At 34.9% G+C, this 26,264-nt stretch overlaps 2 protein-coding genes across 13 annotated transcripts in view; both read left to right on the plus strand.

Moving 5' to 3' along the window:
* Positions 1–450: 450 nt before the first annotated feature.
* LOC148312093 (uncharacterized) lies at positions 451–8,996 on the plus strand. The gene is made up of 3 exons (XM_088277955.1): positions 451–484; positions 870–2,003; positions 7,899–8,996. Exons 1-3 carry the CDS (start codon positions 473–475, stop codon positions 8,994–8,996), a joined length of 2,244 nt encoding a protein of 747 aa, XP_088134081.1. The 5' UTR covers positions 451–472.
* Positions 8,997–9,937: 941 nt separating this feature from the next.
* The window catches only part of LOC148312094 (uncharacterized), a 33,818-nt gene continuing 17,491 nt past the window's right edge, over positions 9,938–26,264 (plus strand). For 6 of the 12 annotated variants that reach the window (XM_088277906.1, XM_088277909.1, XM_088277911.1 and 3 more), the window contains exons 1-8: positions 9,938–10,051; positions 13,898–14,119; positions 15,650–15,832; positions 17,589–17,762; positions 22,496–22,655; positions 23,564–23,818; positions 24,760–24,905; positions 25,923–26,035. In XM_088277906.1, the coding sequence (XP_088134032.1) occupies positions 13,901–14,119; positions 15,650–15,832; positions 17,589–17,762; positions 22,496–22,655; positions 23,564–23,818; positions 24,760–24,905; positions 25,923–26,035 (1,250 nt within the window). In that variant the 5' untranslated portion in view covers positions 9,938–10,051; positions 13,898–13,900. The remainder of the gene's footprint in view (positions 10,052–13,897; positions 14,120–15,649; positions 15,833–17,588; positions 17,763–22,495; positions 22,656–23,563; positions 23,819–24,759; positions 24,906–25,922; positions 26,036–26,264) is intronic. The other 6 variants (XM_088277908.1, XM_088277913.1, XM_088277910.1 and 3 more) reach the window with 1 other exon arrangement.

The following is a 26,264-nucleotide window of genomic DNA, read 5'->3' on the forward strand; positions in this document are numbered from 1 at the left end:
TAGATATCGCAGAAGGCTAATTAACCCCTCATAAAAACTGGCCACAAGGCCTACACCAAGAAGAAAACGAAGAAAAAGCTCATGAATAATGTATGCCTGTGTGTTTGGCTATCCGCGTTAATATATAATAGAGATAATATAAATAATTAATGCATGAAATTTCGACGGATAGCACATTATGATCCAACTGCCGGGCAAGCTTCGTAATCGCACATTTTGCGAGAGACGCTTCTATTTCGGCGTATTTAGAATAATGATGAATATTTAATTGATGTAGCATGATATAATGTAAGAATCGAACCCAGCCACCATGAAAGAATTCCCAAATTTATGTTTAGCGTATGCAATTCACGCGAAAAAATGTGCATTCTTCTGTGAGGGGATATATTATTCAACTCACTATAAATAGTCTGCGCGCTGTGCGATTTGTATCAGTTGCTTCAGGTAGCAACCAATCACCTCATCAGATAACATGGTTTATTTTGTAAGTCTAGTGAAATGTGTTATAATGACGTTTAGTACGATGAGAAATTTTTAACTTTTGGAAGAAGATAAAACTAAATTTAATTTACAGGTCCTTAAAAGCGGGACATTTTATGCTTGATTATGAAAATGATAATAAATTTTTTTTAAAACTGTCAATTCCACTATATAACAACAATAAAAAAATGATGAAATACCTGTCACATCCATATTTGTAGCAATGGAAAAATTAGTGTACGAACACTAGGATTTTATATGATTTGAAATAATACGTTCATATAGAATTTGTAGCATTTCACATTTAATGTATTTATTAAATTTTGTAGTATTTCCATGAATCATAAATATTTTTTATTAAAATCTAATTTTTTTCTGTTAATTTTCAGACTTGGATTGGTGTGGTGGCACTCCTGGCATATGCCGGAGCGGATGCCTCCGAAAAGAAACAGGAAAAAAGAGGGCTCCAGTCCTTGGGGTATGGCGGAGGAAGCGGAAGTTTCTCGAGTCATGGAAGTGGGCTGTCTGGGGGTGGACTAGGAGGTGGACTCTCTGGACACGGAGGTGACTTCTCCAGCGGAGGTTATGGAGCTGGCGGTTACGGAGGAGGAGCTGGTGGTTACGGAGGAGGAGCTGGTGGTTACGGAGGAGGAGATGGTGGTTATGGAGGAGGAGCTGGTGGTTACGGAGGAGGAGATGGTGGTTACGGAGGTGCCGGTGGATTCGGTGGTTTCGGCGGAGGAGCCGGTGGTTTCGGTGGAGGAGCCGGTGGTTTCGGAGGAGGAGCCGGTGGCGGTGGAGAAGTAATCACCAATACCGTACAAGTAGCAGTCCCGCAAGCTTACCCTGTAACAGTGGACAGACCAGTAGCAGTCCCAGTCTCCGTTCCTGTTGACCGACCATTCCGAATTGAAGTACCCAGACCATACCCTGTAACAGTTAATAGGCCAGTTCCCATCACCGTCAACAGACCAGTTCCATACACCGTGAGAGTACCCGTGAGGGTTCCCGTAGTACAGAGGGTGGAAGTCCCAGTGCCCAGACCAGTCCCTGTTCCAGTCGACAGGCCTTATGCGGTGCCAGTGCCCCAAGCTATTGTTGTTGAGAGCCAAGTTCCAGTGTACGTCAACCAAGGAGGTGGCGGAGGAGCTGGCGGTGGATTCGGAGGAGCAGGAGCTGGATTCGGAGGAGCAGGAGGTGGAGCTGGATTTGGAGGAGCAGGAGCTGGATTCGGAGGAGCGGGTGCCGGATTCGGAGGAGGAGCAGGAGGTGGATATGGAGGCGGATATGGAGGCGGATATGGAGGCGGTGATGGCGGGTATGGCGGTGGATATGGGGGTGGATATGGCGGCGGATATGGGGGTGGATACGGAGGATCCGGTTTCGGGGGTGACTCTGGTATTGGCGGACATGGATCTTCTGGCGCTGGTGGATACGGCTCAGGATTCTCTGGTCACGGCTCCTCCCTGGGAGGCTCCGGTTCCTATTCTGGCCATTCTGGAGTGTCTTCCCACCAGCACACCGTCCATCACTAACTTATTGCTGCAATGGTACCTGAAGCAAGGATCATTGGTCTAAATATACACCATTGAGTTGCAAAAGCTGTTTGAGATCTCAATGCATTTAATATTCTTCTATACCTCTTTTGTTTATGTTGTTGAATTTACAAATGTAATATATTATATTTAAAAAAAAAACAATAAAAATATTACATGAAAATAGTTTTCTTTTTAATACAGCATACAATGGTAGAAATATCGCTCATCCTATCAAGAACGTCATATATCAATAATCGTAAATTTTCAGTTGTCCATGTTTTCGGAATGCCCAGAAAATACACTATATCTCAGCAAAAGCGGCATATTTTTAACTTAATATTTACCCGCTACACGGCAGAAAGTGTTGTTTTTGCATTGTGAAGAAAATGTATTGTTTAATATATATTTTTTAATGTACTAAATATTTTTCAAATGAAGCAAAAACCCTCAGGTTTTACCTAAAAAGATCTGTTGCACAGTAAAAAGTTCAATAAGTGCCTTGTTATTTATTTTTAATACATTGCATTATATTTTTAAACTTTAAAAACGATATCCTAAAAAATCAAGTTGTTTGATTTATGACTTTGTTGAAAGGAGTTAGCGATATTTAATATTATTGTTTTTTATGTCCTTTTTGATGATGACAACGAGGGCAGCGAGATATACAGAAAACAGATATAGTTTTCTTGTAAAGATCTCATTTTGATGTTTAATATTATCTCTTAAATTTTCATAGATAATTTTTTCCATAACCATTTTTTTCTAAATCTTATCCGCTTCCTATTTATAGCGCTTTAGCCACCGTACTGGAGATCATATAGGGTTCAGATAAAAGCTAGAAGAAGATTTGTACATAATATACACATACGAGTACATTGTGAGTGAATTCCCTCCAAACTTAACAGTCTAGTTTCTTTAGAGAGGCAGTACGTAATAATATGTACTTTTACTTAACCATATATTAATTTATATTTGTTTGTTAAATATTATGCTTGTGAAAGATTTGCCACTCATTTATTACGTACGACAGGCGCCGTGGTAGATGTTAGACTGCGAAACTGGCGTCGCGGGCTCAATTCCCGCCAATTGCAAAATAAATTCAAGAAAGATTTATTTTCAATTGGTCTGTATTGGTCAATTGTTGATGTGTTTTTCACATTTATCTTCCCAATCCTTACTATCCTTCTTACAGAAAATCCTCTAAAAGTAGAGGCTTTGCGGATTATTCCTTTAAAAATAGTCAATAAAAAATTTCAAAATATAATAAACCATACAGTTAACATTGTTGAAATGCTCAACTTATTGTTTATTTTAAAATAAAGAAATTCACACCACCGGATTAAATTATCTTCAGAAACAAATTCATTGTTTTATTGTTTTTTCTCAATAATATAAATTCGTAAGGAAGGATTTTTAATATTCTTAAATCAACGAACTGTGAAGTCCAATGTTTTTATTTGTATAAACATTACTTGTCAATGTTTTCACCACCCTACCTTCAGGTTATTTTCAGGCATATTTTTTACAAACAAGCAAAAAAAATCACAACGTTTGTCAAAAATGTTGTCAGGCATGACCTTGACAAAAATTTGTGAGTGAAGAAAAACCGCGCGTATCACGTACGTTCGTATGTGTAGGGCGGTTATTATGATGAAATACTAACTAACCAACTGACTAACGCAGGGGTAGGTAGAGAGAATAGAACGCCACACCAATCTGTCTTTGCAAACATTCTTCGCCTCTTCCACGTTCATGCATCTCCTCATACATACCCGCCGATTGTTACGACTCCTAACCTGCCTAAGGAATGAATGTAAGGCTGAGATAAGTATTATCGATAAAATTAAGAAAGAACAGTAAAACAAATTTGTGAGGCGAATGTGGTTGGTAATAGAAGCAGAGAACCTGCCAAGGATAGTTTGCATTATCAAGTATTTTAAATACTTGAAAGTGGTTAGAAAGCGGTCAGAAATCGGAATAATCGGCGTTTATATGTGAGAAGATATATGAATGTAGAAGAGGCGAAGATTGTGTGCAAAGACAGATTGGTGTGTCGTTCTATTTTCTCTGCCTACCTGTGATGATCAGTTAGTTTTTTCTAGGTTCCCGCCGACTGGGATGTCCACTGCTGACAGTTCGTTGGATGTTCTCGTCTAAACTTCAGTTGGCGGACCTGACTTAGAAGAACGCAAGGCATCTGACAAAAGAGCTTGGAGGCAGTTTGTGGACTCCATATGCTCCATATAGGGAGCGGATGTGTGTGAAGAAGACCGACTTTTTAGTGGCAAATTTACGAAATAACTTTGTGAGAACGGTTGATAACCTTCATCATTCACTTTATTTGTTTTGATGTTATATTGATAATTTATTTGAAGCCATCGAGGTGATAAATAAAAATGTGTTATCTAAATATCAAAAGGAAACAATTATATTATATCTAATTAGCAATACATTATCCGAAATGTATGCAGTGTTTGCACATACCTAAACGCATTCCAACAAATTAAATTATTGCGCTATAATGGAATTTCGTACAATGTAAATCTATCCACTTAATCAGAGTATTATACCGACTGTAATTATGTGCGATGTACAAAATTAGATAGTTTTTTTATGTTAATGTCTAACTAATAGAACTTACATACATTCCTGGTATCTGCATTTAAAAAGAACGTCATGGACTCGAAAAAAATTGGATCTGTGATCGTATGAATTTTGATGAAATTGCTACAATGGCACTCAAACAGCACAGGATTTCCAATTTTTATAGGAAAACTGAATTAACAGAAAAATATGACTTGTGTGGGTGAATCGTATGAATTTTGTTTCAATTGCGACATATTGTGTTAGGTATTCCAGATAACATACTTCATTTGATAGGTTATAGTTTTTTTTTACCCAATCTCGGATATAACGAGTAACGGTTAAAACGAGCAAATTCAGTCGCTCCCTTCATTCTCGTAATAACCGAGTTCGACTGTATTTATATTTTAGAACGGAAAAAAATGCACAGCTTTTTTTGTTTCTTTCTATTTATTTTTATTTTACCTTTTTTTATAATCTCACTCTTTCGCATGAATTGTTTAATACGCATTAAATTTTTTAAAAAATTGAGATTATTTTTTGTAATTAAAGTTAAAAAAATAATCATTATTTCGCTAATTTGGTGCAACAATGACGTAATTATATATTTTTTTAAAACGAGTTAAATATGTCAAAATGTGCGGAAAGACATCGGGAGAAACATCGATAGAATTTATTTTGTGGTGAAATGGTGAAATGCTGCGAGATGGCGCGAGTGTTATTGTAGAATTTTTGTTGCTACGTCTGAATGGCATCTCCTGTAATATTTCTAAAAGTGTAATTACGCCATTGTTGCACCAAATAAACGATTTGACGGTAAGCAGATTGCCTAGAATCAAGGAGTTAGTATTTAAGTTTATAATATGTACTGGCAAAAAACGTTAATTCTAAAATATGCAATTTTGACTTAATGATGCATATTATAAAGTTTTCAACGTTTTATAAACTGACAAAATAAACTAAGTTATTTGAAATTATATATAAGTATATTTAGTTAATAAGTACATTTAAAATTAAATTCAACTTTAAGTTTAATAGCCGGTATTTTATTTAGGCTTAAAGCTTTAAATAACAGGGATTATTCAAACATGGATTTTAGAGTTAACGTTTTTTTTGCCAGTATACCCACGATACATCGCAAATTGTGTACTTAAGTAATTTAATATTGCGCAGTGAGCATTACTAAAAATAAAATAAAAATACTGCTTTGCAGCAGATAATGCTATATGGTATTAATAGATATTTGAAAGTTACATTCTATTGCAGACTTCGTAATAATCCAAAACAATTGAATTACGGTTAGTGATCAAATATTTAATCTCAAATTACTCTAAATAACGTCATCTACAGATGCAACTTTTAAGTTGTTAGCGAGCGATATCAAATACAACATTTTTTGCATGAAATACAAACACTTTGAAAAATATATCACGGTGCAGAGAAGCATCACGAATGTAAAATGAATTTCAATATATACGTGTCAGATTTTTGGTACATGTATATCTTAAATCGTCCACCTCCGTAGTGTAATGGTCAGCACGCTCGGCTACCGTACTGGAGGTCTCGGATGCGATTCCCAGGGGGGGGGGTCAAATAAATATTAGTGATTTTTCACTCCATTATTTATTCAATATTACCCTGGACTGGTACCTGAAGCGTAGGGCTGATCACCTTTCCTTCATGTGTTTACGATCAAGATAACACTGCGTTTATATGATGCAGTGCCCTATGCACCATCGGGTGCGGATAAGGGTTTGAATGAAAAATGAAAATAACATCTTAAATATCTTCAAGGGTACGAGTACGGGAATGCAACCCCGAGTGTCTTACCCTTTTTCCTACTTACTATTCCTCCTTAATTTCCATTTCCATATGTCAGTACTTACACTTGCTCCTTCACTTAAGTCATCTGTATTCCTTTCCATCAAATATGATGATAGTCCCACAATTTAAATTTACATATCTTCTTTTTCGCCGTCATTTTTGGGAAAAACTGAGTCATCTTCCTCATATTATCCGGTAAAATATCGTCTTCTGTTTTATTTCGCATCTAGCCCCGACTTTTACAATATTTAAAAAAAAAATTATTAATAATTTTTTTATTTAATAATAACATTTTTTATTTACTAAAAAAACGCGCTTATCGCTGAAATATGGCGAATTATATTATTAATAATATCCACGAAAAATATTTATTTCGGAAATAGTTTGGAAACAAAAACAAAAAAAAAACATTCATACATTTATACTTAAGTATATCATTCAAAAAAGATAGATTACATATGCTATACAAGCTCAGTGCCATGGAAAATTAGTTAATATTCACGTTATATTTGACTTATGTGTTACAGATAATATTTCCGCATCGAGTTATAATATAATGCAAAATTCAGTAATTTACTCTAAATCTTTAAGCATACCAGCAAATGCACGAAATGGATTGCATCAAATTAATCTTGAATGTATCCTGCTTCACACACGGAAGTGTCTTCATCCATATATTTTGATGCCGTGACGTTGATGCAAGAATAATCAAATAAAACAATTTTTTTGAATGTCTTCATGCTACGTGCACAACAATTCTCTTAAAAAAATGACGTCGTACTCCTATCTCCATCTCGATATTGGTTTTTTTAAGTATAAATATTAGACTCCGGACTTTTCACCATCAGTAAGCGTAAAGCATCCAACGATCTAACAACATATGATCAATATGGTATCGTTTAAGGTAAATAGTATTCCAAAAAATATAAAATAAATTTCTTGAATGTTTTTCGCAGATACTTTGTGGCACATTTTATAAACTTTATAAAATTAAACAACTTTGCTGTAACCATTTTTTTTATTTATTATGATTACACTTTAATCAACCGGACTCGACAAGAACCTTGTTATCATCAGGGTTTATTCAATTCTAAAACATTAAAGTAATCATAGTTAATTACATTCCCTTACCAAAAACTTCCACACACTCCATCATATTTTTTAAATCATATTTTCATATGGTGTACGGAGTGTTTGGATGTTTTTGGTAAGGGAATGTAATGATTGTTTTGATGCTTAAAACTATGATTGTTTTAATGTTTTAGAATTGAATAAACCCTGATGATGATAAGGTTCTTGTCGAAACCAGTTGGTTAAAGTGTACCAAAAATAAAAAAGTGCTTAAAACAAAGTCATTTAATTTTATAAAGTTTTTAAAATAAAATTACCTGACGTCAAATCGTGGTTCCAGTGGAATCATCTGATATTTTATTTAAAAACCGGTTTTTATAATTTTATATTATTATTTTACAGGTTTGCTGGGCTGTTACAGCCCTGCTGGCTCTGTCCGCATCAGCGAAAGAGAGCAAAGTGGAAAAAAGGGGGTTGTCAGATGGTGGATACAGTAGTCAGAGTTATGGTGGTAGTGATGACCACAGCTATGGAGGGTCAGGTGGTGGAAGCTTAGGAGGATCCGATTTTGGAGGTCATGGAGGATCTGCGATTGGTGGTTATGGAGGATCTGGCATTGAAGGCTACGGAGGAGCTGGCGGTGCTGGTTTCGGAGGAGCCGGCGGTGCTGGTTTCGGAGGAGCCGGTGGTTTTGGAGGTTTGGGAGGAGCAGGAGGAGCGGGAGTTGGTGAAAATCAAGTAATCACTAATACCGTTCCCGTCCCCAGACCCTACCCCGTCACTGTGGAAAGGCAGGTTCCCGTACCCGTCCGTGTGCCAGTCGAGAGGCACTACCCAGTACATGTTCCCAGGCCCTATCCAGTACGTGTTGAGAGGCCAGTCCCATACAATGTAGACAGACCAGTACCGTACGCCGTGCAGGTCCCAGTCCGAGTACCTGTTGTCAGAAGGGTGGAGGTTCCAGTCGACAGGCCCTACCCAGTACCAGTGGAGAGGCCAGTTCCAGTCAGAGTGCCCCAACCCTACGTAGTAGAAAGACACGTTCCAGTGTACATCAACGGTGGTGGTAATTCTGGCGGTGTGGGAGGAGGTCTAGGGGGAGGTCTAGGAGGTGGTCTAGGGGGTGGTTTGGGCGGTGGACTGGGAGGCGGATATGGAGGTGGTCTGGGAGGTGGTTACGGAGGAGGTCTAGGAGGTGGTTATGGGGGTGGTCAGGGAGGTGGTTATGGAGGTGGACACGGAGGAGAATATGGGGGTAGTCTGGGAGGTGGACTGGGAGGTTTCGGAGGACTTTCTGGTCACGGAGGATTTGGAGGACAATCAGGATATTCTGGTGAAACCGATTACTCTGGAGCATCTGGATTCTCAGGACACGGACTTTCTGGACAATCTGGATATTCCGGACTCAGTTCTCATGCTTCCTACGGTCAATCTGGAAGTTCCGGTCATTCATCACATGGAAAAGCAGTATCCTCACAAAAAATTACCATCCATCATTGATTAGTAAACATTGGATACAATTCTACTTCCTGGATAGTCCTCGCCTGAACTGTATACAGTAGGAACTTTTTTGGTTTCAGAGAATATAGTTGAGTGGTTTCTGTGCATCTAAGAAATTCGGATTATTAATTGATCTCATGAATTGTCCAGTCTGTTTTGAAAACGAGTCTTCTCCCACATTACCATGGTACTTCATGAACATGTTATAATTGTTTGATTTGACGCGAATGTTTTGTTATTTTGTTTAAATTGTTTAATCACATACTAGTTATATTATAGTTGCATTACATTTACTAATTGAATATTTGTAATTATTTTCAATTATATTTTATTTTTATCAAAAAAGAGTTATTTAATTATTATATTTCCTGTGAATAAATGTTGAACAAGCGAAAAAAAAAATATTTAAAAAAAGTTTTTCGGATCCAAAGTTTTGTGTGCTATATATGATATACCTAGTGATATTCTATATAAATGAAGAAAAAACTGTATACGGCGAGTTAGGCACCTTAGAAAAGTTTGAAGCAGCCTGTGTATGTATGTGTGTTTCGGGCTATATATAGAGGAACCGACCTGACTTAAAAATTAAAAAAATGTAATTAGTAAATCCAACGTAAAAAAGTAATACAATAAGATAAATGTAACGTAACAAAGTCAAGCAATTAACTTTATACCACTACTCATCATTAAGTTTTCGCAAGGCTTAGAAACCTCTTACTACTGTTACAATATAGACATTCTTTATACGATAATAAAATACGTTGTCGACAATACTCTACGCTTGTTTGTTTTAATCAATTATTTATAATATTCCAAACTCCTACAAAAGTTTTTTTTCCTTTCGAATAATACGCTCTTCGAATATGCGCTTTCCATAGACAAAAAACTCGAGCTTTGTTTATGATTGGAGATGCTTCCGTCTCTATGTTTAATTTCTCTCTGGTTCTCTTTGATTGTGGATGGGAATTGCAGTCGTCATAACACAGTTCGCTGATTTAATGCTTTGATCTTCGTGCAAAGTATTGCTTCATACGCCCGAGCCGCAACATAATAACGTAAGCTTATTTTTTTTATAATCTCACACTGATTTGACTCACCGTACGTAACATTTTATTTCATTTTTCCAATTTTGACTCAGGTAAGCCCTTTTTAGTTTGCGGATGTGTCATTTTCCGGGATTGTAGTGTTGACCGGTATACAATAAAATTTTGCTTTCAATATTCAAATAGTATAAACTGGCCGCATTTATTCGAAAAGTTTACACGGTTTTAATACATCACCGGCAAAACGCCGGGATCCTTATGAAAGTTTTACCAATAACCTTTGACATGTGTCATTGCCTACGTGTCACGAAGCAATGATAAATACGGGAATACTCTATCACCGCTTAGATGAATTACATATAATATTTGTGCTTTAAAACTTTTATCACTTTAAAAATGGTTTACAAACTAAATAAACTATAAAAATGCTGCCCATTATACGCACAGATTTATGGAATAAAAACAAAATATCGTTTTTTGGTTAGTATTTTTTTGCGCCAATTGCATTTAAAGTTTTCTTTCTTGTTGTCGAATAGCTATATTTTATATTAAAAAAAGTTATTAATTACTATGTTTAAATTAAAATCAAACATTTATAAGCAATTAAAAATAGCTTGAAGTTTATTCATATGTTTAATTTACAGTTACTAACATTACTGTAAGAAATCATGATTACTAAAAACACTCCCTTCAAGCAAATACTTTTTTTTTAAATATTGAGAATAAATATATTACTAGTGTATTAAGGGCAAAATATGTCGAATAAAATAATAAGATTTTATTGTGCTATTATGTAATGTTTCATACATATGCATTTAAATAATAACATTGCATAGTAACGTATAATTAAAACCAAAATAACGTAATACATAACATTTACTTATATCGACCATTGCCAGCAAAAAAGGCATTAATGACAAAAATAGCCAATATCTTTAGGTGCATTTGAAGTGCTATAACTTTGTCCGCCTCCGTGGTGCTGGAGATCCCGGGTTGGATTCCCAGGGGGGCTGAAAATAAATATTAATGATTTTACACTCTAATATTTATTTAATAGTACCCTGGACTGGTCCCTGAAGCACAAGAGTGATCACCTTGCCTTTGTGTAAGTGACAATCAAGATAACACTGCGTTAATATGATGCAGTGCCCTATGCACCATTGGGTGCGGATTAGGGTTAGAATAACAACTTATTATAACCATCATCATTATAACCATCATTATGCCTGTGGGAAGAGCTACCGGTATGCTGAATTATATCAGTCCGGATATTGATCTGTTCCATGTGTCTGAGGGGATATTCCGAAGCGGGACTCTTCTACATCTTTAATAAGAGTGTTCTTGATCACTTCAAAAATTTTGTGTTAAAATATACGCTTTAAATTTTTGTTTGTAATGTATATCGCTCACTCCTTTTAACAACGTCAAATATCAAAAAACTTAATTTTTCAGGAGATTGTTTTTAAAATTTCAGAATATAATGAAATGTATTTAAAATAAATGTATAAAATAAAAAAAGACACTTCTTGAACTTTTTACTGTGCAAGAGATCTTTTTAGGTAAATTTTAAAAGTTTTTTCTCCATTTAAAAAATATTTAGTATATTCAAAAAAATTATTAAACAATACCTTTTCTTCAAAATGCAAAAACATCACTTTCTACCCTGTAGCCGTTAAATATTAATTTAAAAATATGCCGCTATTGCTGGGATATAGTACATTTTCTGGGCATTCCGAAAACATGCACAACTGAAAATTGACGATTTTTAATATATGACATTGTTGAAAGGAGTGAGCGATATGTTAATTTTTACTAAATAAATTGAATTGAATTTAAATCTAATCATTACAGTATAGCAACATGACCACTGAACCAAGTAAATGAAATACAAATAAACTCTCAGAAAAGTAGCCATTTGGCTGGCAACAGTCAATACAACTTTATTTACTAGAAAAATAGTATTAAAAATTTGCACTCATACCCACACTTTATTCTTAATTAGAATAATAATGACAAGAAAGTGTTAAATTTTATTGTAAATATAATAATGCAAACATTATTTATAACATTATCATTTTTATGACGGGAATATCTCTTGTTTTTTTTTTTCTTAACCTTTTTTATGTTGACTAAGACCCCGTATACATGATAAGCTACCGTTGTATGACGGTTGCGCTGGCACGCGTTTACAAGCACTAGGTCCGTACATACAATGTTTTGTCACATAACAGTCGCGGATTCAAAAACTCAGCAACAAAAAAACTGGTCTTTCAATAGTCACCTGGCAAAAGGCATAATTAATGACTAATTTTTTGTTTTTGTTTTCGGGTGATGACTTTAACCCTTAGAGCAATGATACTCAACCTTTTTTTTCTTCGGGCCGCTTACATTTATTTGTAAAGCTACGCGGGTCGCAACACTATACTGGTATGACAAAAAATATCATGAAACCCACCACCCCCGTTTTTTTGGAAAACCATTTGAGATTTATAAAAATATGACCCAAACAGAATAATAATAGCGCGCATATTTGTCTGTCAAATGTTTGTTTTTTGGGAATAAATATAGCGTGTGCAGTAGCAACACTCTTATACCAGATCTGATGTTGACACAACAACGACCATCCTCTTCGGGTTTCCATGTCTGTACGTCAAAGTCGAAATAAATCTCAAGATATACGATTCTATATTTATAGAATGCCAGATTTTGTAAATCATGTTCCTGATAATAAATGTGTTGGGGGCCGCACAAAAAAGCTTGGCGGGCCGCATGCGGCCCACGGGCCGCAGGTTGACTATGGCTGCCTTAGAGTGTGAACCGTCGATAGATGGACCTTCTATTAATGCGTATAAAGTGCGGAGCGTCGGAATACCGACTATTGCTCAATTTGATTTAGGTATCGACCTGTACGGACGTGTCTTAGCGCGCGCATGTATAACGTTTTTAATAAGTTAATAACATTTATAAATAACCATTTAAAATTATTTTGCTGTGAATTTAACATTGATTTTTGTTTTTTTTTTAATTAAAGTTTTTTATTTCTTCCTACAAAATGTCAAATTCGTCAAGTAGTGATGATGAAAAGCAATTAGCAATTTATGCAAAATATGTGAAAATAAGCTCAGCACTATAAGGGTTAAGATTAATAAAAGTAAAACCTTTAAAATGATCATATCAGAAGAAACCAATACATGCACATATTATAAATAACACTAAAAGAAATATCTGAATATTAGGTCAATCTTATGAAATAAAATAAAAATTGGAAAATGTAATATGAAAATTATATATAACAATAATTGTAAGTAATGATCAAGATAATCTGTGTCAATATGATGCAGTGCCCTATGCACCATTGGGTGCGGATAAGGGTAAGAAGAAGAAAAAGAAGAATTGTAAAGAAATATTACCCCATTCAAATAGATCTTTGTAGCCATGTTTGACACATGGTTTTGTTATTAAAAAGAAGAGAAACATTTTTGTTTTTATTATTTACGCAAATATTTCAATTTCATACTGTTTCTGTGAGCCTAAGCGGCTCATTATTAGAAATAGGTATCAAATTGTGATAGAGTGGGTTCGAACCGAGAAAATCTGACTTAAGAGTCCGCGACACTAAGCACGGGACCACAACCCGACACAGTTTTTTTTCATTCTTGGGATTCTCAAAATCTATTTTTATAAATCAATGTACCTTTTAGTATTAATTACTAATTCTTGGTACGCAAATGTAATTAAATTAGCTCATAATTCCTATTTATTTCGTACATCCTCTATAGATACTAGCCGTTATTAAAGACACAATTTTGCCTGAATGTGAATAGTGCAGTGTGAATGTAACAAGTTTGTTTTGGTCAGGTGATGGATCTGCAGACGTCGCTGCTCTGTCTGGGGCTGGTGATGGTGTCGGCGCTGCTTTTGTTCGTCATAAGCACGCTCGGCACTCGCGGCCAGTCCTACGAAGAGGTCATGGCCGAGAGCCGCCGCCTCGCCGCTCAGCGGGGCCTGCTGGACGAGGCTGCCCGTACCAAGAAGGCCATGCAGCAGCAGACCAAGAAGAACAAGAAGGCCGGGAAGAAGGTGACATTTATTTTACAATTTATACTCTGAAAACCAATAATAATGAAACCCTTATCCGCACCCCAATGGTGCATAGGGCACTGTGTCATATAAACGCAGTGTTATCTTGATCGTTTACACATGAAGGAAGGGTGATCAGCCCTCCGCTTCAGTCCATGGTAATATTGAATAAATATTACAGTGAAAAAATCCCTTATATTTATTTAACCCCCCTTGGGAATCGAACCCGGGATCTCCAGAACGGTAGCCGAGCGTGCTGACCATTACACTATGGAGGCGAACCACTGAAAACCAAAGAGAGTCAAATTGAGCTTTGTTCCATTCAAAACGAGAAGAGATGTCTAAGAATTTATTATGATCATTCTTATTTCTTTAATGTTTTTCGCAGATACTTTGTGGTACATTTTATAAACTTTGTAAAATAAAACAACTTTGATTTTATCCACTTATTTATTGGAACTTTTTTTCTCCAACCGGTTTCAATAAGAACCTTGTCATCATCAGGGTTAGAGTACATGTTTAACCCTTGCGATGACAAGGTTTTTGTTGAAACCGGTTGGAGAAAAAATGTACCAATAAAGAATTGGTTAAAAACAAAGTGGTTTTATTTTATAAAATTCACTATTTCACTGAAATCTCTAAGGTTTTTTAAGATAATGCATAATGAAATATCTGTGCATACTAAACCCGATTACCATTTTATTTTATGTTATTTACTTATTCACTTATCACAAGTAATAAAATTTTCCTAGCAATGAATCTTAACATTCTTGACATGTTTTCATTTGCGTTAAATATGAGAAAATGTGGAACAATGCAGTTAGTATTTGTGATAAGAAACTTAGTAGCTCTTTTAAATTTGTTCTGTAAATCCATATATTTTTATCTAATCTTAAATGGATCAGTGGCATTGGCTTCTAGCAATTTCTGATTTTCTTTCGTGTGATAAGTTTGGTTATTTACTATCATTAAATACTAAGTTATTTTCAATCCATTTTGAAAATTATTGAATTAAACAAATAAGAACAGGGATTCATTATGTTTTATAATCCGCTGAAGTATTGTCTCAAGCCTTTTTACATTCCACCATATGTATTTTTGCAAGCTACATTCAAACTGACTTCTAGGCAATAATATAGTGTGAGGCAAACCAGTCTAACCAATTGGCAACATTATTTATTAATAATATGTTTTTTTTATTCATCTTTGATTGGATAATATTTGCATTTAGGCCCAGTATTCGTTAAGTCACATCTTAATTTTCTCTAAATCTAGGTGACATTTTACGTAATTGATTTTTTCTTAAAATACAGTTTTTGCGTTGAAAACATGGTTTTGAAAGAGCTATTGAAAGGTAGTGAAAGGTATATATATAAAAAAAAACAATCTACATACTTATATTCTAAAAAACAAAAAATATCCAATATGCATTCTTTAAATATGCATGCCATATCAGGCGTGGAAAGACGTGTTACCGGTGCTTCAATTTTCAATGCACTGCCGTAATAACTAAGCAAACTGTGTTTCTAGGTAAAAGAAAAGCAAGCGAAGGAACAGCAGGCGGCGACAAGTAACAGCGAAGTGGACAGCGATGGACTTGTGGATAGCGGACCAGAAGAAGAAGTTCCGGCTCATCATAAGCATGGCCATGTTGAGTTTGTGGAACCTACCGTAGTTGTAGAACCCGAGATTCCTCCACCCAAACCAGTCAAGGTAGGAACAGATTTTACTGCACCAGTATCTAAAACTTTTTGAGTCATGTTTTCATCGATTGAAATGTACATGTCTACCATACTTGTGTGTTTATCATCGGATTAATCTCAAATTTTTGCCAGTGAAAAGGAAACCACGCTTTTGCTGATTTTTTGCTAAGGTGCGAGATCTTTGGGACAATTTTTAATGCTGATTTTATCCCATTATCAATCCTCAATTCTGTTTTGCATGGTGGATATTTTCCGAAAACTAGCATGCTGTAAAAAGAACCAACCTTTCATTGTAAATATTCGTATATGAAAATTCTAATGCTGATGTATTATAAATGATTACAGTATAAAATTTTAATATTGTATATAAGTTATGTTGATAACACACAGATATTTTCACATGATCATTTGAAAAAAAAATTCATCATTTTCGAATGTTTTTAAATTACATTAAAATGAAGGATTACATTAAGGGAAAATGATGTTTGTAAAAATAGTAATTTAAAAAAAAAAAAAAATAGTAGATTTTCTAAAACAAAAATAAACATAAGGTGTGTACATACATTAATTTGTAATTAAATTAAATTTTCACACATAGCGGAAAAATTACAGGAAATATTATGTATTCCTTCTCACATTTTCAGCATCAATGAAAAATAATATAATAAATAGACAATTGCCTAGTTAAATTATGAACTAAAAGTTCTTGAACAGAAATTTCCCTTTAGCTTAAAATAACACAAACCTTTTTTACTTTTCATGACCATATGACCTAGTTTTCCCCTTTGTCAAGAGAGACTCTTAAATCACAGCATTAAATTTGGCCCTTAGTTTTAGTATAATTGAAATGTAATTCTTTTGGGTATTTCAATATATTATTCACTAACATTTTTAGTTATGTTTCATTCACCCGAGTAGGGTTGTATTTTTAGTGTTATTCTTCAGGGAATTATGTAAAACAGTATTGACTAACATCGTTTTGACCTCTAGGCATCATTTCACACAGATCGATTTATATTCAATTATGATAATGCTACAAAAATCTATGTGCATGTATTGCGCTCAGAAGTACTGCAAAAATTATTATAATTTTTGAGAATCTTTGACAAAATTGAATTCAAGCATATAAAGTATTCACAGTATTATCATTTTTATTTAACATTTTGTCAGTTTTGATTTACCTATCTATTATTTACCTTGATTATTATGATTTGAGTGATATGTTGTGAATTTACCTAGAGCCCTTACCATTAAAATTAATTAAAAATTCTTTGTTATATTAAACAATGGGACTATAAAATTAATTACAGACCGCTGATTTATACGGTCATAAAATATATATGCATGATGCTTATTGGGTTAGTATTTATCGAAAGAGTTACTTCAGTTGTATTCGTTTTTCATGTAATTGCTTTTCTGCACATTCCTTAGATTTTAATAATAATAATTTATTGTGCAAGTGCCTTCACAAATGACGTATATTTTTTTTGCATACTTGACGCATTTTGACATTGTATGAAATTATCTATTCGATCAAAATGATTGCCTCATTCATTTATCGTCCATTAAGCAAAAATGCTCGATTTCGACAATTCTAATTCCTAGAAAACAATTTGTGTTGTATTTTATGGAAAATACTAGCCTCTTTGCTGAGTTGTAACATTGCGTTTGCCTTTCATCTCACTCTACTAGTGAGCGATAACGATTGGCATATTGATAATAAGCAAAAATAGAGGTATAGAACACAACAATCAAAATATTTCCAGGCTAAGAAACGAGGAAAAGAGCCTAAAATGAAGCCGATTCTCGTGAATAAAGATGACCCGAGCTGCGTTAGCGATGTCTCCGTGCCCCCGTCTCCGACCAACCAGCCAATGGCCAACCATTTCGAACAGATTCATCCTAAAGATGAATTTGAACTCTTGCACTCGAATGATAAAGTGAGTTTCTAGAATTGTAATAGCGTTATTAGAATTATAGTGGTTTAGAATGTTGGCGAATGCGCCGCACTGTTTACCTAGTAGCCGAGTACCAGTTTAGTTGCAAATATCATAGAGAATATTAGTCGCTTATTTGTTTTTCTGTTCATTAAGCCTCAACTTTTGTGAATGCTTTTTAATTTAGTTTTCTTTTTCGAATAATTCAAGTTATGTTTCAATTTTTCACTTTTTGTATGTTAATCAGAAGCAATGTATGCCGACCACAGTGAATGTATTAATTCATAGTTATTTAATCAAATTGTATGCAATTGCGTATCATTTCTGGGAATGAAAATGATAATATTTATTCATGCATTAACTGTTTGTTCTGTTTATATTATCTTGAGCATTCTGTTCTTTATTAGATCATTGTATTTCTATCCAAACTCTTATCTCTAGTAAAAAATAATTGCTTTATTATGGTTATTTCTCAGTGGTAATTGTTTTAAGTATTTATTTATTTAATCTGTATGGATGCATATTGAATTATACTGATAGTGACTACATTTTACTTTTTTTTCAACACAATGCAAATTAAAATAACGTATATCAAGTCTGTGCTAATGAAATTAACATGTTCGAGAACACTTTTTTGTATGGGAGTCGCTTGTATGACAAATATAAAACAGATATTTTTAGAGGCATAGGATAAAAGTTATGGACACTATAAAAAGGATAGCTCGAGTACTTTGGGTATTCTAAAAGAGAAAAGAAACACTAGGAAGATGACATATACCCCGATTTAAAAACTTGGGAGACAGATTCCGGTGTAGCACTAAGTCGCTGTTTAGAGCCGCTACAGATAAAATTATTAAAAAAAAACAATAAAGCTTAAAACAACTCGCATATTAGGAGATTTTGAACTGGGCATTTTATACTTCCTCTAACCCTTATCCGCACCTAATGGTGCATAGGGTACTGCGTCATATAAAAGCAGTGTTATCTAGAGTGTTAAATATTTGAAGGAAAGGTGAACAGCCCTGCACACCTCGGGTACTAGTCCAAGTTAATATTTATTTATATTTGTGGAAAATCACCTGAATTTATATTGACCCCCTTGGGGTCGAACCCTGGACCTTCAGCATGGTAGCGAAACACGCTGACCGCTACAGAAATAGATGATTTCTGATTTTATACAGGGACACAATGTATTTACCCACCACATATAAAGTGCTCTAGTTTTTCATCAGCTGTAACTGTCTTGTCCATACAATATTGTTTGGCGGATGGTTATAGCTGTCTTTCTCAAATGTGAGATATGATTTTGACTATTTGAATTAATACATAATCGTAGTCCATATACAGTACACTTCCCATTTTCCGGGATGGATGGTGAAGAAAAATCCCAAATAATCGATTTCCTAATTAATCCGAAAACATTAAAAAAAGAGAAATTTTATACTGCTTTATATGCACTTATATATACCTACTTGCTTAGTTATATATTGACAATATGACACAACTAGGGATAACTAACCTAAAAATTGATATATTGAACATGAAAATGTTTTTTTTTAATGTATGATACCACAAGGTATTGTTTGGATTAGAGGTAGTAAGATCCGATCATTAAGAAGATCAGCATCAGTGAATCTGTACTTTAATACTGAAACAATGGATCTTTTGTCGCATAAATCGCACCAGAGAATTTTTATCACAAATCACTCACTCCTTTCAACGACGTCAAATATCAAAAATCGCCAATTTTCACTTGTGCATGTTTTCGGAATGCCCAGAAAATGTACTATATCCCAGCAAAAGCGGCATATTTTAAACTTAATATTTACCTGCTACAAGGCAGAAAATGTTGTTTTTGCATTTTGAAGAAAAGGTATTGTTTAATTATTTTTTGAAATATACCAAATATTTTTCAAATGGAGAAAAAACATTCAGGTTTTACCTTAAAAGATCTGTTGCACAGTAAAAAGTTCAATAAGTGGCTTGAAATTTATTTTAAATATATTTTATTATATTTTTAAACTTTAAAAACGATCTCTTAAAAATCAAGTTTTTTGAAATATGACATTGTTGAATTAATGAGCGAAATATTATGACGACTATGAAATTTTAAAAAGGTCATCAAGGGTTTTTTTAAACCATGAAAACATGTTATGTAAGTGAGATACTGTTATTCTATCTCTGCGGAAAACAAATGTGTTTGGTTCTCAACATGTGTTTCAACATTATAAGTTACAATCGTAAAATATTTTTCAATGACTCAAGTGTCCCGGATAATCCGCTTCCCAGTTAACCTGACCCCGGAAAATCGGCAGTGTACTGTATAATATTCCTTGCATTGTGCATAGCTAACTAATATAACATCTGTTCTGTACTTTCATACACCCTTGTCCCTTGTCCTGTGTGTAGTAAATGTTGTGTTGTAGTGTGTATAATTTGTTGGTAATTTTATGATAACTTCTAACCTGTTTAACAAAAAAATGTTTAGTGTGTTTTATGCTCCTTTTTCTTTTGTATTTTTCATTTCTTGTATTTTTTGTGTACAATATTAACAAAGGTTTTCTGCGTACTTAGCTGTGACTATGTTTGTGGAATTGTATATTTAGCATACACTGATTCATGACAAACAGAAAGAAAACACTTGTACATATCACAGTTTTTATTGCACATATTGACATGTTCAATTAATGTATTCAGATCTGTTAAATCGCACAGGAGAGTGATTGAATGTTTTCTTTGTAGTTAAATTTTTTCATTTATTTTTTTTTACATTTTCTACACCACATTATACTATCGCTATATTATCGTCCACCTCCGTGATGTAATGGTCAGCACGCTTGGCTACCGCACCGGAGGTCCCGGGTTCGATTCCCAGGGTGGGGTTAAATAGATGTAAGTGATTTTTCACTCTAACATTTATTCAATATTACCCTGGACTGGTACTTAAAGCGGAAGGCTGATTACCTTTCCTTCATATGTTAACGATCAAGATATATTTTTTTGTTTGTTTTTTTTTTTTATTGGCAAAGCACCCAAAATTGAGTGATACATATAACAATCAAGATAACACTATTAATATGACGCAGTTCCCTATGCTCCATCAAGTTCGGATAATGTTTTGAAAATAGTAAATGTTATACAGTATAAAGTGGTAACTAGAACCAGCCTATGACAATTTGTAAGCTATACCTATACATCCATATTCTTTATCATCTAGACTGAGATGTCAATTGGAATTATTATTTATACTATGTGCATTCAATATGTAGTTATATTAAATCATACGAGTTGTGCACACTTATAAATTACACATTTCAACGTCACGTTTCGCAAACATACACATTTAATTTTACATAAAAAAAACTGTTATCAGAATAGATCACCACCTTTAAACGATTTTATCAAATATTTATTTTGCTAACATGAAATTTATTTTTATGCCCAATGACAACATTGATAAATTTATATTAAAAAAGAGCATATCAATATTTCAATATGTTACCCTCCCTCTCTATCAGTTCTATACTTATCGTCGTAATTTTACATTTTCTTGTCTTAAATTTTTAAATGAATATAAATAATGTTACTGATAAGGTAATTTTATCAAGAATTTAAATAAAAACGATGTGTAAAATGTCTAAAAATATATTTTACCCATGGAGCGATACCAATATACACCAGTATATTGGTATCGCTCCATGGGTAAAATATATTTTGTTGAGACCTAATCTCTATTACAGTGTTTCCCAAACTTTTTCTGCAGTGGAATACATTCAAAATTCGTAAATGTTATAGAACATTTGGCTTTTTATGTGAGGGTGATTCCTATTTTTTTCTAAACTATTGAAAGATTCTTTCAAAAAAATTGTGGAACACCTATTCACACCCTGAGTGGCCTGCAAAAATAGCGTAGTTCAGGAAAGCGAGCTCTTGAACATGCTTAAAAGAGTATTTGAACGAAAGTACTAGTTATTTAATTCAAATCGACAGAATTCTTAGCTTAACGGTTAAAGTGCTGAGATGTTTTCTTATACGTGTGCTAAATAAAATTGCTGAAGATGTTTTTTCGCAAAAATGGTCCATTTCAAATTTAGTGGACATTGTAATGGTAAAAACAATAGATTATTACAAAAAAATGTACTTCTATTTTTTACTAAAAATCAGTTTAATTGGTTTATATTGTTGACAAATTGGTACTTAAACGCGTACGCGTCGCAGCGTACGCTGAAACACGTACGCTGCGACACAACCTCCCAGCTAGAGCGCCAAAATACACTGGTGTCATCGTCGTAGTATTTCGATGGCCGCGTTTTGGGCAGACTTTTTTGTAAAAATGTCAATGTCCAAATCAATTGACAATGTCGATTCTTAAATTTAGTGGACATTATGATCGCAAAGAAAACAATAGGTCTTTACAAAAAATGTATTTATATTTTTCACTAAAAATCAGTTTAATTGGTTTATTTGTGAATATTATTAACGAATCGGAATCATTGTCATTATATCAATGTCCTTGCTTTTGGCAATGTATACCAGACGATATATCGATTCTCAGCACTCTTAACGGCTAAGTATTGTAAGCCTTCTGGATAACACGAAACCTGATACACACAAAACTTATGCGCTTACACCGTTTTGCCTCTATCTGCTTTCCGGCATAGTTCTTTTTATCTTTAATATGACTTGTTGCATCATACACTATGTCTAGGATTTTACATATATTTTTTGTACTAAAGGAAAAATCGGAGTCCGCTCCTAAAGACAAGAGAGAGACGAAGGGGGCCAAGCATGGCAAAGCCAAGGCATCGGGAAAGCAGGAGGGGAAACAGAATGACCCGGAACCAGTGGTCAAAGCGGAACCTGAGTCAATTCAGGAACCCAAGGACCAACGCAAAGGTATTATAATCTAAAAATAATGTGTGGAAATGAAGCAGTGTTGGCAAAAGAAGGATAAAAGTACACTGAATGCAGTCGAATGTGAGTAAAAACGATGGATGACTATATTTTCGGGTTATTCCTTAACCGCAAAGCGTCTATTTGAGATGCTTGTCTGCAGGTAGGATAGTAAGGATGGGTATGGTAAATGTGAAAAATACATCACAAACACCCAGAACAATTTAAAATAAATCTTTCTTGAATTCATTTTGCAATTGGCGGGAATCGAACCCGCGACGCCAGTTTCGCTGTCGAGCGTCTACTCAACTATGCCACGGCGCCTGTCACAGTGTGACGGTTAATTATTTAGTTTTCATCTAAAAATAGTTTGCATCTTTGCATTATGGTTATTTTTATGAGGAGATGCATGAATGTAGAAGAGGCGAAGAATGTTTGCAAAAACAGAGTGGTTTGGCGTTCGATTCTCTCTGCCTATCCCTGCGGAGAAGCGGCATGATGGTAAGTTAGTTAGTTAGTTAGCTACGGGATTTGATAATTATGTACTTATAGTTAAGACCTTAACAAAAAGATTAGTATATAATATTAATATAAAAACATTGGATAATTCCTTCTTTTCTCTCTTTGAAATGAGGCCGGCGCAAAAGATAAAAGTACCCTCCTGTCCTTAAGCATCAATCAAGCGAACGGATAGAGATACCTTTCTCATCCGAAGTGTGTTAATCTGAGAAAATTTTATATTAATATTGTATTTCATCTTTGAGTTTTAAGTGTATGATATAGTTATACCGTAACACATAAATTTACCAACTCAAGAATAGAATATGGTTGAAGCATTCATAGCAGACATCTAGTGCAAGTGACATTAATATTTTCTGGCAATAATTTCTTTATTATCTCTTGTCGCACAGCCAAAAACAAGCAGGCCAGCCAACCCGAGAAGGCCACTCCGGAGAAGCTGGCGGAGGCTCCCGTGACCCACTCGGCGGCCCCCAGCCAGCCCTCCAACCTGACCACAGACAAGATACTGAAGAAGGCCTATCCGCTGGAGGTGGCGGCCACGCCCGCTCCGCCCCCCAACCCCGTGGAAGCCGTCATCACTAACGGACTCTCGGCCCCGCCCAAGGGAAAGAAGAAGAAGGGAGATATTCAACTGCATCAGCTTAGTGAGTTTGCATTCAACATTTGTAACATGAGCATTATCTCAAAGGATGATTGTGAATGATAAACTGCAGATAACTGAAAAGAAAAACAATCAATCAATCATATTTACAGATGCCATTATCCAAAAATTATATAATTTTAGTATTCTTTTAATAAAATGTATCGATGCTTCGATTAATTGATGAAGACAAGTTAATATTACACATTTGTTGATCTGTGGAGCGGTACCAATGTATTCGTACTTTGAGACATACTTCCCCTTCTTCAAACCCTTATCCGCACTCCGATGGTGCATAGGGCACTGCATCAAATGAACGCATTGTCATCTTGATCGTTAACACATGAAGGAAAGGTCATCAGCCCTCTGCTTCAGGTACCAGTGCAGGGTAATATTGAATAAATATTAGAGTGAAAAAATCACTTACATTTATTTGACCCCCCCCCCTGGGAATCGAACCCGGGACGTGCAGAACGGTAGCCGAGCATGCTGAACATTACACCACGGAAGCGGACAAACAAATTTTTAGCATATCCTAAATCAGTGGTCATTTTAATACGTCAAGAAGGTCTCTTGCATGCCATAATGGAGGGTATGACCGAGGGGACAAACTCTAGGAGACGCCCGCGCCGAGAGTACCTGGAGGACCTGTTGGTGGACGTGCGCTGCTCATCATATGCACATTTCAAAAGAGCCGCACAAGACAGGGAAGAATGGAAGAGAAGAACAGAGGAAATTGCTACAAACCAATCCCAGGATTGAAACCAGAGAGAGAAATCAGTGGGAGAATCACCATCGCCCACCAACATGACATTACAATAAATTATAATGGCACTAAGCCATTATTATTTATACTCAATTCAATAATTGTTGCACATAGAAGGGTGGCGTGTTGGATCAAAAAGTATTTAGCTTTGACAATGTTACATTTTAATTTGTTTTTAGCCATGGGAGGCGATGGGCTGAATGTGAACATGCTGGTCAGGGTGCTAGCCACGGCGCCATTGTCCCGTAGCGAGATTCAAATCCTTACCGACTGTCTTCTCAACAAGCAAAATGGACCCCTACCGGAGCACTCTGAATGGTCTGAGGTGAGGAGCTTAACTTTTCTGAAGAGCAATTCAATTCATCTTTTTTTTTATTATTTAAGAATAAGCTATTGTTAATATGCCATAAATTTATCAAATAAGCATATGATCGGTATTTCACTTTGTCAATAAAAATTTGTAAGTAAATTTCTTGGTTTATATAAGTTAGACGTGAATGATAAAATTAAAAAACCAAATAAAATAACAAGTCCTTTAGAATAAGTTTTTCAATTAGATCATTTTATTATAATTACGCCAACCAGTAAACAAATTTGGTTGCATGTTGCGTATTTCTACCTCCTATAGATAATTTCACATCAAAAACTTCAATTGGAAAAAATATAACAGAGTAGAAAAAGGTAATGAATATGTACTAACCCAATTGGGTAACCAAGAATGTAACAGTTGCTTATCAATGATATTTCTAATATTACTGTCTGTGTGTGTGAATAAACTGAATGCAGTCGAAATGCGATCTCTCAGAAGAATGTGTGACAAAACGATGTATTATAGATGTTCGAATAGTGAAATAAGGAAAGAATGCAAAGCTGATATAAGCATTATCGATAAAATTAAGAAAGGTGTGTTGAGATGGTTTGGACATGTAGAACGAATGAGTGAGGAAAGAACGATAAAACAAATTTATGAGACGAATGTAATTGGAAAAAGGACCAGAGGAAGACCGAGAAAAACATGGCACGATCAGGTATGTCAAATACTTAAAGTGGTCAGGTTAGGAGTCGTAATAATCGGCGGGTATGTATGAGGAGATGCATGAACGTGGAAGAGGCGAAGAATGTTTGCAAAGACAGAGTGGTGTGGCGTTCTATTCTCTCTGTTAGTTAGTTAGTTAGTGTGTGTGACTTGGATAAACCATCTGACCGGACATCAAAGGACCGGGGTTCAAATCCTAGCTCAAATACTTTTTTTTCTATAATATATCGAAGTTTATATCGACATACCGATTTTTCTCTCCTTGTTTATTTGTTTAATCAATTAATATTTATTCCGATGCTTTAGGGTCCCAAAGATCCGGTTCAGAAGTTGAAGAAGCAATTGGCAGAGAAGGAAAAGGCTCTGATTGATGAACAGGAAGCATCCCAAGCTGTCCACGCTAAGCTAAAAGAACTGAGGTGTTTATACATTTTATTTTTTATCAGATTTGTTAATAGATCATAAATCTTGAATCTCCTAAAAATAGTATGTATTTGGCTAATTTATATAAAATATCATTCTAAGGGTGCTTTACATTTTTCTCATTTACTATATCTTATATATTTTTTTACATCTCATCAAAGATGAAGAAGAATATGGAAGTCTGGGCATTTATGGGGCTGACGACCGTCATAGGCTGGATAGGCA

The sequence above is a fragment of the Brachycentrus maculatus genome, unplaced genomic scaffold (assembly GCF_059751285.1).
Source record: "Brachycentrus maculatus isolate JH-2025_06_01 unplaced genomic scaffold, ASM5975128v1 h1tg000050l, whole genome shotgun sequence".
Taxonomy (NCBI): Eukaryota; Metazoa; Arthropoda; class Insecta; order Trichoptera; family Brachycentridae; genus Brachycentrus; species Brachycentrus maculatus.

Excerpts from the sequence above, each read along its gene's own strand:
- LOC148312093 (XM_088277955.1), top strand. Across the intron at positions 2,004-7,898 it reads TGTCTTCCCACCAGCACACC|GTTTGCTGGGCTGTTACAGC; the intron begins GTCCATCACTAA and ends ATTATTTTACAG.